Here is a 13106-nt window from a genome sequence, read left to right as displayed (position 1 = left end):
AAAGCAGAAACTAACACACCATTGTAAAGCAATTATACTCCAATAAAGATGTTAAAAAAAATAAGAATGAAATTAAAACACTCCCTAACACCATACACAAAAATAAACTCAAGATGGATTAAAGACCTAAATGTAAGACCCTGTACTATAAAACTCTTAGAGGAAAACGTAGGCAGAACACTCTTTGACATAAGCCGCAGCAATATCTTTTTGGATCCACCTCCTAGAGTAAAGAAAATAAAAACAAAAATAAACAAATGGGACCTAATTAAACATAAAAGCTTCTGCACAGCAAAGAAAGCCATAAAATGAAAAGACAACCCACAGGATGGGAGAAAATATTTGCAAACGAAGCAACCGACCAAGGATTAATCTCCATAATTTACAAACGGCTCGTTCAGCTCAATATCAAAAAAAAAAAAAAAAACCCAACCAAAAAGTGGGCAGAAGATCTGAATAGACATTTCTCTAAAGAAAGACATACAGATGGCCCAAAAGCACATGAAAAGATGCTCAACATGGCTAATCATTAGAGAAATGCAAATCAAAACTACAATGAGGAATCACCTCACACCAGTCAGAATGGCCATCATCAAAAAGTCTACAAACAATAAATGCTGGAGAGGGTGTGGAGAAAAGGGGACCCCTCCTACACTTTTGGTGGGAATGTAAACTGGTACAACCACTATGGAGAACAGTGTGGAGGTTCCTTAAAAAACTAACAACAGAGCTACCATATGATCCAGCAATCCCAGTCCTGGGCATATATCTGGAGGAAACCATGGTTTGAAAGGATACATGCACCCCAGTGTTCATTGCAGTGCTGTTTACAGTAGCCAAGACATAGAAGCAACCTAAGTATACATCGACAGAGGAATGGATATAGAAGATGTAGTACATATATACAACGGAATATTAGCCATAAAAAATGAATGAAATAATGCCATTTGCAGCAACATGGATGGACCTAGAGATTATCATACTAAATGAAGTCAGAGAAAGACAAATATCATATAACTTATATGTGGAATCCAAAAAAATGATACAAATGAAGTTATTTATAAAACAGAACAGACTCAGATTTATAAAACTTATGTTTACCAAAAGGGAGAGGCAGGGGGAGGGATAAATTAGGAGTTTGAGATTAACATAGACACTACTATATATAAAATAGATAACCAACCAAGGACCTGCCGTATAGCACAGAGAACTCTACTCAATATTCTGTAATAATCTATATGGGAAAAGAATCTGAAAAAGAATGATATAGGTATACGTATGACTGAATCACTTCGCGGTACACCTGAAACTAACAACACTGTAAATCAACTATACTCCAATATAAAATAAAAAGTTAAAGAAATAGCATTGCTAAAAAAGACTTATCTGTGCTATAACTAGTTTATATAGTTAGAGTATCTTAGTCTTAAAGGAATAAAAAAATTATCTGAACAGTTGGAGTTTCCTGAGTATATGAGGGAACTTTTGACTTTAACAACTTGTAGGACTTTGTGTGCCTTGAAATCACATTTCTTTATGATATTTGATATGATTGGGAAACCCAGTGTTATAAGCCTGGAATCTGTGCATCTTTGAAAAGGGATTAAAAAGCTACTAACTCTTACTGTAAATCATAGACTTCTTAGATAGATTTTGGGAATGTGCTTAGAAAAAAACACTATAATACTGGCAAGATAAGTGATATACAGAGTCCATTTTTCTGCCACTAATGCAGATCTGGTCATCCTGTCACTCTGACTGTAGCTGCTTCAGTGTACAAGTCACCATTCAGCATTCTCCTTTTCTCCTAGATGGAGAGTTTGGTCAAAAGTTACTGTGAGGCTCAGAGAACTGACTTCTCTTCCTGTATCTGTTAAACCTATGGAACTTTGGTATATCAGATATATTTGCTGTAGCTTATGTGCCTTCATACTTTTGCAATAACTTAGGTGCTAAAATATACTGTTTGTTTCTTTTATAGGACAATGAAGGTCAAACAGCTCTACATTATGGTAAGATGCTTTTAAATTATTACTAATTATATTTGACTTTTTTCTATTTGTTTATCTCAATTTTGTCCAGCCCAACATAGTGCTTAGAAAAATGCCTAGCCACTAGCAGAAATACAGTAACTAAAAAAAAAAAAAACAGATTAATAACCTGTAAAGTTGGAGATATGTTAAAATTCTTATGGACACATTCACAGTAAATTGAGCATTTCTACACAGTCAGCAGAAATGGAGGCTCCTCCAATCCCCTTTTGAAAATTTATTATTTTATTCTTGTTACTGTCAGTGACAAGTAAGATGCTAATCACTGTCACTTAGGGGCTAGAATCTCTCCTATAAGAAATGCTTTCTTGATGTAGCTGAAGTGAAGAAAAATAGATTTTATTTTTTAACTTATTTCCCCTATTAACTGATTAGCGCAGTTAACTAATCTTCACTTAAGTAATCTGTAAAATAGAGGATAATCTGTAAAATGGAAATAACATGGTTCTCGAAGAGCTACTGGATAATTTCAGTAAGGTAAAAGATATTGAAGTATTTTGTAAACTGTAAAGTACCAGAAAAAGTGTTGTTACTTTTAATCTGTTTGGGTGTGAATATGGTTGAATAAAAGACAGCCATCAATATTTAAACCAGAATATATCAAGAACATCTCCCAGTGAGTAAGAAAGACAATCAGGGCTTCCCTGGTGGCGCAGTGGTTAAGAACCTGCCTGCCAATGCAGGGGACACAGGTTTGAGCCCTGGTCTGGGAAGATCCCACATGCTGCAGAGCAACTAAGCCCGTGCACCACAACTACTGAGCCTGTGCTCTAGAGCCCACAAGCCACAACTACTGAGCCCGTGTGCCACAACTACTGAAGCCCACGCCTAGAGCCCATGCTCTGCAACAAGAGAAGCTACTGCAATGAGAAGCCCGCGCACCGCAACGAAGGGTAGCCCCCACTCACCACAACTAGAGAAAGCCTGTGTGCAGCAATGAAGACCCCACACAGCCAAAAATGAATAAATAAAATAAATAAATTTATTTTAAAAAAAGACAATCAAATGGAAATAATAGACTCCAAAAAACAGATAGCTCACAAACGGGAAGAGCCAAATAACTGATAAACAAGATGCTCACCTTCACCAATAACTTTCAAGAACTATGAATAGTCTGATATTGTACTCTGCTTGCACACTAACAAATTAGCTTGATACAGTCTTATGGATGCTGGCAAAAGACACACAACTCATGGATCAGAGACAAAAGACTATTATTCACAGCATAGCAAGCAGCATGAGCTTTGTGTTTGTGTTATTTCCCCTTGAGTCTCACAGGAGCTATGAAGAAAAGCCCAGGTAGGTCCTGCACACATAGTGTGTCATAGCTTAGAAATCCTAAGCTTAGGGAACTCTAGTCTTTTATAATAAGCTGCCAGAAGACCTGCTCAACCTTTGCTCTGGAGGACACATATGTTTATTATACTGGACAATAAGCAAGCCTGCCTTCCACTCTGGAAAGAAACAGTACCTCTGTTGTTGAAGACTGTTCACTATATAAACATTTTGGGAAAGATAGTCCAGAATAAAAGCTGTCATTACCTCTTCTCACAAGGGGTGCAGAAACATGAGAGTCCCTTGGAGAATTGTCTCCCAACGATAATCAGGGAATGCAGATTAACACATTTAGATATAACTTCACACAGATCGGCAACATGTAAACATTTACAAAGATTAGTATTAGGATGTAGAGGAACAAGAACTCTTGTACATTGCTGTTGGGAGTGTCAACTGTTGCAATCACTTTGGAGATGAATTTGGCAAAGTCTAGTGAAGTTGAAGGTACACGTACCATACAGTCCAGCAATTTCACTTCTAGTATATTCCCTAGAAATACTCCCCAAAATGTATATAATGAGACATAATTAAGAACATTGCAGCATTACTTGTAATAGCCAAAAACTTGTTTTATTAGCCTTTATATTCTTCTGTATTCTGTACTTAAAATAGTTGTTAATTTAAATTGCATATATATACACACATATATGCATACATGTATATTCTGTGTTCCCAAATACCTTTGAAAGGTGTGCCATTAAAAATGTGGATATCGAAGACTTCCCTGGTGGCGCGGTGCTTAAGAATCCGCCTGCCAATGCAGGGGACATGGGTTCAATCCCTGGTCCGGGAAGATCCCACATGCCGCGGAGCAGCTTAGCCCGTGCTACACAACTACTGAGCCTGCACCCTAGAGCCCATGAGCCACAACTACTGAGCCCACGTGCTGCAACTACTGAAGCTGGCGCGCCTAGAGCCTGTGCTCCGCAACAAGAGAAGCCACCACAATGAGAAGCCTGCGCACCGCGACGAAGAGCAGCCCCCACTCGCCGCAACTAGAGAAAGCCCGCGTGCAGCAACGAAGACCCAAGGCAGCCAAAAAAAAAAAAAAATCATATCTATCACAGTATACAGGTAATCACTAGGCTCCTTTCTATAAACAGCCCTCCGAAGTAATTATTGTTTTCCCCAGTTTATAAATGAGGAAATCAGAACTCAAAGAAGTTATAATAAACTTACCTAAGGGAGCCAGAGATTCAAACCCATATCTCTAGATTTACCAGGAAAGGAGAGCAAAACAAATGCCTTCCCCAGCCCTCACATCTCTCACTCTGCAAAGGTGTTTATAGAATTCTGTCAGATAGCTCTTCTGACATCACCAAATGCTGGCTACTCTCGACTCTAATTTTCGACCCAGGAAAAAACGTTTCTCAGCTACCTCCCTAGATGTTTGAGCTTGGCATAAGTCAAACAACCACAGATAATCTGAAAGGGAAAAAAGGAAACTCTTCAACAGTGGTTGTGAGGCCCTCAGCATAAAATTCAGGGCTGCGCCTTCTTCCTGATGCCTGGCTTCAAGAAGCCAGGCGAACTTTTTATTTCAATATACGTGCCATAAGGTCCAGAGTTCACTGCTCGGCTTAAAAAGACAACTCCGCCAATGCAGCCACGTGCTGTGCTAAATCAGTTCTTATTTTCATCCCCTCATTCCTTCTTTCATCCACTTATTAGACATTTTTTAGTGCCTTCTCTGTGGCATGTTTTATGTTTTCGTTTCATGTCTCTATCCAGAAACTGTAGAAACAGTTAAACCAGACTAAATATGCCCTTGAGAATGTAGATGAGTCACTCTGTCATCCCTAGTTAACCGTTAGGGGTTAATGCCTTTACAGTTGTGGGAATGTGTCCATTTAAGTTTGATATGTGTAAACTTCATTTCTGTATAGCAGCAGGGTTGGGAATTTTTTTTGGCTGCACTGTGCGGTGTGTGGGATCTTAGTTCCCTGACCAGGGATCAAACCCACGCCCCTGCATTAGAAGCACGAAGTCTTAACCACTGGACCGCCAGGGAAGTCCCTCAAAGGTCTTTCTGACTGGCTTCAAAATAAGCTGTATATTCTTTATGTACTGATATGGAAAAATCTCTAAGATATATTGTTAAGTGAAAGGAATAAGGTGCAGAACAGTGTATATACTGTTCTGTACACATTTGCTAGTAAATGGATATATATATCCATTTACACATTTATATATGTATATATCTGTACACATTTGCTAATAAATGGAACGATACACAAAAAGTGAATGTTGGTTGCCTAAGGGAAGAAGTGTGGAGCTAGAATACAAGCACAGGATAAGTGTTTTCCTATAAACCCTTTAATGACTTCTGTATTTGGAACTGTATGCATGTATCTATTTGAAGATTCAGTTTAAATTATTTTAAATTTAAATTACTTTAAATCTAAATTACTTTAAATCTAAATATCATAGGCTCTATTAGTACTATAAATACAACTTAATTATATTTCATTCATTCAACAAATATTTAATGAGCACCTACTATTTGCTGGATAAAATATACCAAACATCCTTTTCAAGGTAACAGATGTCCCCAGACGTTGGGTGTCCTTCACCTCCCAGCCAATAAACAAGGACCTGATAACCATAGTGCTAGTGTGTGAGTTAACACTGTCTAATCTGGGAAAACTGTGGGCTTGGGTTTCAATGCCAGCAAACCCTGGAAATGTTGCTTCTTGAGTAATGGGAAGTTGGAACTGAGACCTGCATCCAGAGTAAGCCAGCACTTTCAAAGGACTGCATCCTCAGTAGGAAAATAAAGTTAAATTAAATTAGATTAGAAAAAGGTGAGCCACTAATATAAGGAAGGAAAACAAGCTTATCTGCCACAGACCAGAATCTGGGTGGAAGAAAAGCCCCACCTCATGCAAGTTTGGGGTTTAAATTTATACTCTGTTTCAGAAATTCTCAAGTTGAGAAATTAACATAAGTGTACTAGGCTGGTTACCCCTAAAGGAACTGGCAGAAGCAAATGCTAAACTTCTCTTGAGAGACACATCCTCAACCAATGCAGCACAAAATTCCTACAGAAAGAAGTTCTGCTGAAAATGAGCTCACAATCCAGAATTACAGATTACAGCTGAGTGAATGTCAGCAGACATAGTAAACCACAAGATTAGACTTTAAGGAATTTAAGTAAAACCATTGGATAGAAATTATCAGAAAAGAATTGTATAAAATCAAGGAATCAAGAACACAGGAACAAGACACTCCAAAAAAGAACAGGCAGATTTGAAAGAGAATCAAATAGAACTTCAGTTAAGTGAAAAAATATAGAAATCTTACAATATGAATAGGTTAAAGTGCAGAATTGGCACAAGTAAAAAAAAAATTATGGTGAACTGAAAGGTAGTTCTAAAAGGCAGTACAGAAAGATAAAGAAATGGAATTGTAAAAGAGACACTGAGTGTAAAATGATGAATCTCACGAACATACTGTTTTGTATCTGGCATCCTGAACTCAGTATGTACTATATGCTTCCATTTATATGAAGATCAAAAACAGGAAAAACTCATCTCCAGCATTAGCAGACAGGATAATGGTCACCTTGGGGAACTGGGTAGGTGGCATTTGGAAGGGATTAACAGGGCAGGGGTGCTTCTGAGATTCTAATGATGAGCTGATTCTTGATCTATGTGCTAGTTACATGGATAAATTTATCTTAAGAAAGTTTATGTTTATTGTTTTGGTACTCTTCTGTATGTATTTTATACTCTAATAAAGTTTACACACATACAAAAAAAATCCAAACCTAGGCAGATATAAGATGGTGGTGTTACTGTTTTCATGTATATAATCTCTTAATCTTTCCAACAGATGTCTGAGCTAGGCCTTGTTTTCCTACATTTGCAGATGAAAAACTGAAGTCCAGATAGGTGAAATGACCTTGACAGCGTAACACAAGCTATAGGTGGCAGAGCCAAGACACTTATCCAGATCTTCTGATTCCACTTCCAGTCGCCTTTTCATAACTCTGTAAATAATTACAGTCCTAGTATCCTTTTAAAGCACACATTATTTTGTGGAAGATAGTCTTTTATAGAAATAAATGAAAGTCTTTTATCGTTGATCACCTTGGTCAGTGGGACAGGCTATTTTTCAAAACTGTACTTGTGAGTAAACACATATATATGTGTCCATTTGTGCACCTTCATATTCCTATTTCTGTTCACTGAGTTTAGACAGTCATAAAAATTATCCGATTCAGGAATCCTGCCCAAAATTGATCTAGTAAAATGATTTCTATTTCTGTCTATCTTTCAGATTATATTATTCATTGTAGAAAGAACAAAACAAATACCATATATGTTATAATCAAGATAATTAAATGCTCCAATAATATTATTAGTTAGAGGTTTTGGCATTACAAATATATAAAACTAAAATATTCTGACAACTCAGGAATATTTCGTGAAATTAATACTTTAATGATCACTTATAGGTGTGATTAATTTTTAATTTAGATTTTCTTACTAGGTCACTAGACTTTTGCCCGATTTTAAGGTTGTCAAAACAGAGCTTGGCATGTAACAATAATAATAATTACCATTTATTAAGCACCTACTATATGCCAGGGAATCTGCTGGGCATATTTTATCCATTTAGTCATTTAATGTTATTTAATCTTTTTATTTAATAGGCACTCAATAGCTATTTGTTGATTTTATTTTATTTTAGGACCCTTAACCTATTCTTAGAACTTTCATAACACTATAAATATAGTTAAATCCAGTGATTGCAGACAATGTTGGGGATGTCTTGGGGGCTTAGCTGTTATTTTTTATGAATTACAGTTTGGCTTGACAGCTGTCCTTGTGTTGACAGCTCTTCTGATTATAGCAGTTGTCAAACTCCATCCTTAAGCAGGTTGTAAATCCTGCCTTCTTCCGATTAAAACTGGGTCAGAGCCAATGGCAGGTTAACTAGAGGCCAGTGTTCTACTACTGTATGTCCTCACTAGTTCGCTCTACATGCGCTTTGCATAGCAGCATATTAAAACCTTCATTCGCCTCTGTTTTACTTTGGTGTTTTTGAATCTTCAGATATTGGTCCTCCTGTTATTTTGATTTAAACATGGTCCCTGCTGAAGAGTATATTAGTGTAAGTGTGGGCTTCCTTGTAAATGGCGTGTTAGCCCTCCCCTCCTCCCCCTCCACTGGGAATACTAACATCATTGCATCTGTGTCTCCCAGGGGAAATCAGGGCTTTTCCTTGCACGTGCAGTCATGTGATTTCAGAGTGGGCAGGCTTTGTATCCTCATGAGCCCTTGGTCTTCCACGTAAAGCACCATCTGTTCTGTTCCTTGCACGCTGTTACAGGGCAGTGGGAGGAGGCATTAGAGTGAAAATAAATTAAAAAAAAAAGAAAGAAATTCATCATCAAAACCCTGAGGATTAATGGAGTCAGAAGGCTCACTGCTCTGAATGAAAATTCATCTTCACCTGTGCCAGTGTCAGGGCTGCATCTATGGCACTTGACAAATAGAGGTTCCCAGGGTACCGTAAATTCAGCAACTGTTCTAATCCCTATAGGCTTGCTCAGGCTTTTCCAAGATGGGCTCATGACTGTCTTTGTATTTCCCAGCACATTGTGGGCACCAGTATCCCCTCATTAATTTGGTAAAATGTTAGCACCCTTTCCTTCTCATCCCAGTCTCATCTTCTTTGTCTTTGTCCATTTTGAGGGGGAGGGCAGCTCACACATTTCTGAAAGAGGACTCTGCCTTGTGAATTGTGCTTCACTGAAGATGCCAAAGGCAGAGAAATCAATTAACTAATGAATTTTGAGTAAATACTAATCCCCAATACTGTGTTAGATGAAGAGGAGAATATAGAAAAGCATATAATCAAGTAGCTCACCATCTAATTGGGAGCACAGAGCATATATGTTCAAAAACTGTTTGTTGGGCACCTATACCTGCCATAGGCTCTATGCTAAACATAAACATAATTGATGCCTATCAACAGTGACTCTCCAAGAGGTATTACAAATGCCCTCCTCATACCGGGGTGAGATTCACCTGTGTGTTTTCCCCTTGTCCTTTAAATCAGTCTTTCTCTTCTCGTCCTTTTTTTTTTTTTTCTCTCTCTACTACAACTTCCTGATTGCTTATGCTCTCATATCAGTCTTTCTTTGCATAAACCCAGGCATTTGTTAATAAAACTCCTTTCCTTGTGGGTACCATATCTCTTACTCTGAAGTACTATTTTGCAACCCTTAAATTCCAAATTTAAATCTCACTTTATAGTTACAGTTGAGCTAAAATTTCATTTACATTTGTTAGGTTAGGGGATTGTTATACAGCCCAGTTAAGCCTTTTCTCAGCTGGTTGGCAGTAGTCCTCTACATGTGAAACTTAAAAATTTAAGCTCCATTCCTGGGTTAGTACTCATAGATTATACCATATCTCACTACTGGAAAAGTCACATCATCATACAGATTGTATGAAATTAATGCCCCTTTGAGATGGCCAGCTTAGTGTCTTCAGCCATAATACACAGCTACTTAGCCTTGATCTTCATGCTTAGCAGTCTCAAGTGTTGGGTTAGATTTGAGCTAAAGTGTGATCTGACAGACCATGGTAGTTATTACCATGTATCACAGATTTATACACTGGGAAATTTATTCCTCTGATACTGCTTTAAAAGTTCCAATTTTAAAACCTAACCAAGTGTTTCTCACAATAAGTTGAGACTGATAGCTGTGGCAAGAAATGTTAAATGATTATTCCTTAAAATATAAATGTCACGTAGCTAGTTTTATGCAGGATAAATATCCTCTTTCACAGATACTTGATACTAGGCAATGTGTCTTTAACTTTGTTATGTTTTCTGAGAGACTGTCTTCCATTGGAATCTAACTTGAGACTGTCTTCCACTGAAATCTAACTTGGTGTACAGTGATTCATGGTAAAACCTTTCAAAACAGTAAAATAAAAATGTTCATTATTTTGGGAGATGATTTTAAACTCTCAAAGGGATGTTATAATCCTAAACACTTTATTGGTAAATATATCCTGTCTCTGCCTTCCTTCCTAAGGCATACCCCAAAACATGATCTCGGCGCATTAACACCTGTCCCAGGATTAGAATAGGCAAATTTGCCTTTCTCTACCTTTTTCTCCTACTCTCTATTCACTTATTCAAGTATTAATTTAACATTTATAATTCTAGTAGCCTTCTAAGAAATCCCACTAAAGGCAGAGAGATAGGGTTGCCAGATGGTCTGATTTTAGCTCAGAAAAATTTCTTCCTTCCACCACTGTTCCCTTTAGAACCACCTCTGAGTCTGTGCTATTATAAATTAGAGTTTGGTACCTAAGTCTGTCAGGATGGATAATATAAAGAATCACCAAAGCTGTCACAATTTGTAACTTATCACAACCTGGTTTTGGCTCTTGGCTCTATGCCCACTTCACAGCATATAGCCAGGGAGCCCTGAGCTGAAAGCACCCACCAGGTGAGAGAAGACAGATGAGGGAGCCATAGAAAGAAGCTCTTTATCTTTACATGAGTACCAACAAAGTGCAAAAGAAGAAACGTCACTACTAAATCATTTAAGCCCAAACTCCTGGAGAGTTCTGCTTCCACTTAAGACAGAGAAAACTGCAACAGAACATTGCTCCCACACTAACAAGAAGAAAATGCTAGATAATCTACAAAATCGTAACTTTTCTTAAACCCATCAGATACTAGAAGTTGCATGTCAGCTAAGTAAACCGAATTCCAAAGAATGACAAGCCCCTATAAGATACACCAACTGTTTCACCTTTGATAGAACGCCCAAGGAAGAGGCAGCCACCATAAAAGCAGATAAGAAAAAAACAGCTAAAATGAACAAATTCTTAAGGTGAGCTAGTATGACATTTTAGAATAACTGGGAGCCTCGGACCCAAGAAGACTTTTCACTCATGTACTTTTTTTCATTAACTGGGTGCTGTAAGACAAATTGAGAACAGAGAGATCCCTCCTCAGTGGCACACAGGCATGAAATCCTGCCACTTCTAGACCCTTGTTTCATACAAAGAAAAATCCTTAAGCCACTGGGGGAAAAGCAGAAAGCTCTTCTATTCTCTCCTCCTGTCCCTGGGCCTAGGCAGATATCCACTGCCTTTGGAGGAGGAGTGATAGCAAACCCTGTCTGCCACTGTGGCGGGACAGGGAGCCCCTGGGCTCCAGATCCTGTGCTGACACAAAGCAGAGATCTCTTGCCCCCTGTGGGCTGGACAGGGAATTCCCACTCAAGACATGTTTTCTCTCACACAAGGCAGAACTTGGCTGACATTTGTGGGGGCAGGGAGGATGCAAAAACACTGAGAAATTGCCACCCCTGAGGGCCTAAGACTGAGACTAGACTAAAAGGAGAAAGAACTCCATGCCACTCTCACCATGAGCCTCACTCTGAGTAATAAGCAGTAGCAGTCTTATCGATGGATGAGGAGAAAAAGTACAGAGAGAGACTCCCTCTGTGGTAGATATGCAGAGACTACTGAAAGCTGAGGGTGGAGTGAGAATTCTAAAAAAAAAACACCCTCTGGCACCCAGGCCTCACACTAAGCATAAGGTAGCAGCAGCCCGCAGCTGGAGGAATTTAAGTGTGTGATGTGCTGAGGTTATCCATAGTAACAACAAAACCAAACCTGGTTCAACAGCTGACTAGATTGACTCCACACCCATACTAATGGCATGACAGAAGAAAAGGCATGACCATTTCTGGGTGTAAATAGTATTATTTACTTCAGCCTCCACTGTCCTCCTACACACAATGTTGTGCATTCAAGAAAGCAAGGAAAAAACAGCCCTTTTCAAGCAATAAATGAGTAATTGATAGAGCAAGTAGATAAAAATTCAGCAAGGATTTGAAAGACTTGAACCATACTATCAACCAACTTGACCTAATTGACATTTATAGAACATTACACCTAATATACACAATATACATTGTTTCAAGTACACATGGAAAATTTACCAAGACAGACCATATTCTAGGCCATAAAACTAACCTTAACAAGCATAAAAGAAATCATACAAAGTTTGCTCTGTGACCACCAGAATTAAATTAGAAATTAATAACAGACACATATCTGGAAAATCCCTAATTGTATGAAACTTCAACATACTTCTAAATAACTCATAGGTCAGAGAAGAAATTCCAAGAGAAATAAGAAAACATTTTGAATTGAATGAAATGAAAACACCCCACCAAAAGTTGTGAGATGCAGCTAAAACAGTGCTTAGAGGAAAATTGGATCTTTTATTAAAAAAGAAAGGTCTCAAATCAATGATCTAAGATTCTACCTTGAAAATTTTTTGAAAAAGAAAAGCAAAGTAAGCTCAAGCATTGTAATAAAAATAAAGATCAGAGCAGAAATCATTGAAATAGAAAACCAAAAATCAATGAAACCATTGAAAACCTTTAAAAAGGTCAATAAAACTGATAGACCTCTAGCCAGATCAATTTAGAAGAGGAAAAACAAATTAACAATTTCAGAAATGAAAAGGAGTCATCAACACAGATCCTACAGATATGAATCAAATAAGGGAACATTATTGACAGCTTTTTACCAATAAATTAGATAACTTAGAGTAAATGGACACACTTCCTAAAGACACAAACTAACAACATTCTCTCAGAAATAGAGGGCTTCCCTGGTGGCGCAGTGGTTGAGAGTCCGCCTGCCGATGCAGGGGACACGGGTT

The 13106-nt window shown here is 38.0% G+C and overlaps 1 protein-coding gene across 7 annotated transcripts in view; it reads left to right on the top strand.

Annotated features, from left to right (window-relative positions):
- ACBD6 (acyl-CoA binding domain containing 6) overlaps positions 1 to 13106 on the top strand; it is a 222636-nt gene that overhangs the window by 196225 nt on the left and 13305 nt on the right. For 4 of the 7 annotated variants that reach the window (XM_024133640.3, XM_055084189.1, XM_024133643.3 and 1 more), the window contains one exon: positions 1982 to 2012. The exons of 1 other annotated variant lie outside the window; for it this stretch is intronic. In XM_024133640.3, the coding sequence (XP_023989408.1) occupies positions 1982 to 2012 (31 nt within the window). Of the gene's footprint in view, positions 1 to 1981; positions 2013 to 7259; positions 7383 to 8449; positions 8508 to 13106 lie in introns of all 7 variants that reach the window. 2 more of the 7 variants (XR_003679439.2, XM_028488608.2) reach the window with 2 other exon arrangements.

Source organism: Physeter macrocephalus, chromosome 4 (genome assembly GCF_002837175.3).
Source record: "Physeter macrocephalus isolate SW-GA chromosome 4, ASM283717v5, whole genome shotgun sequence".
NCBI lineage: Eukaryota > Metazoa > Chordata > Mammalia > Artiodactyla > Physeteridae > Physeter > Physeter macrocephalus.
Note: the sequence above shows the minus strand (reverse complement) of the source record. Positions and strands in the feature narration are given on the sequence as shown.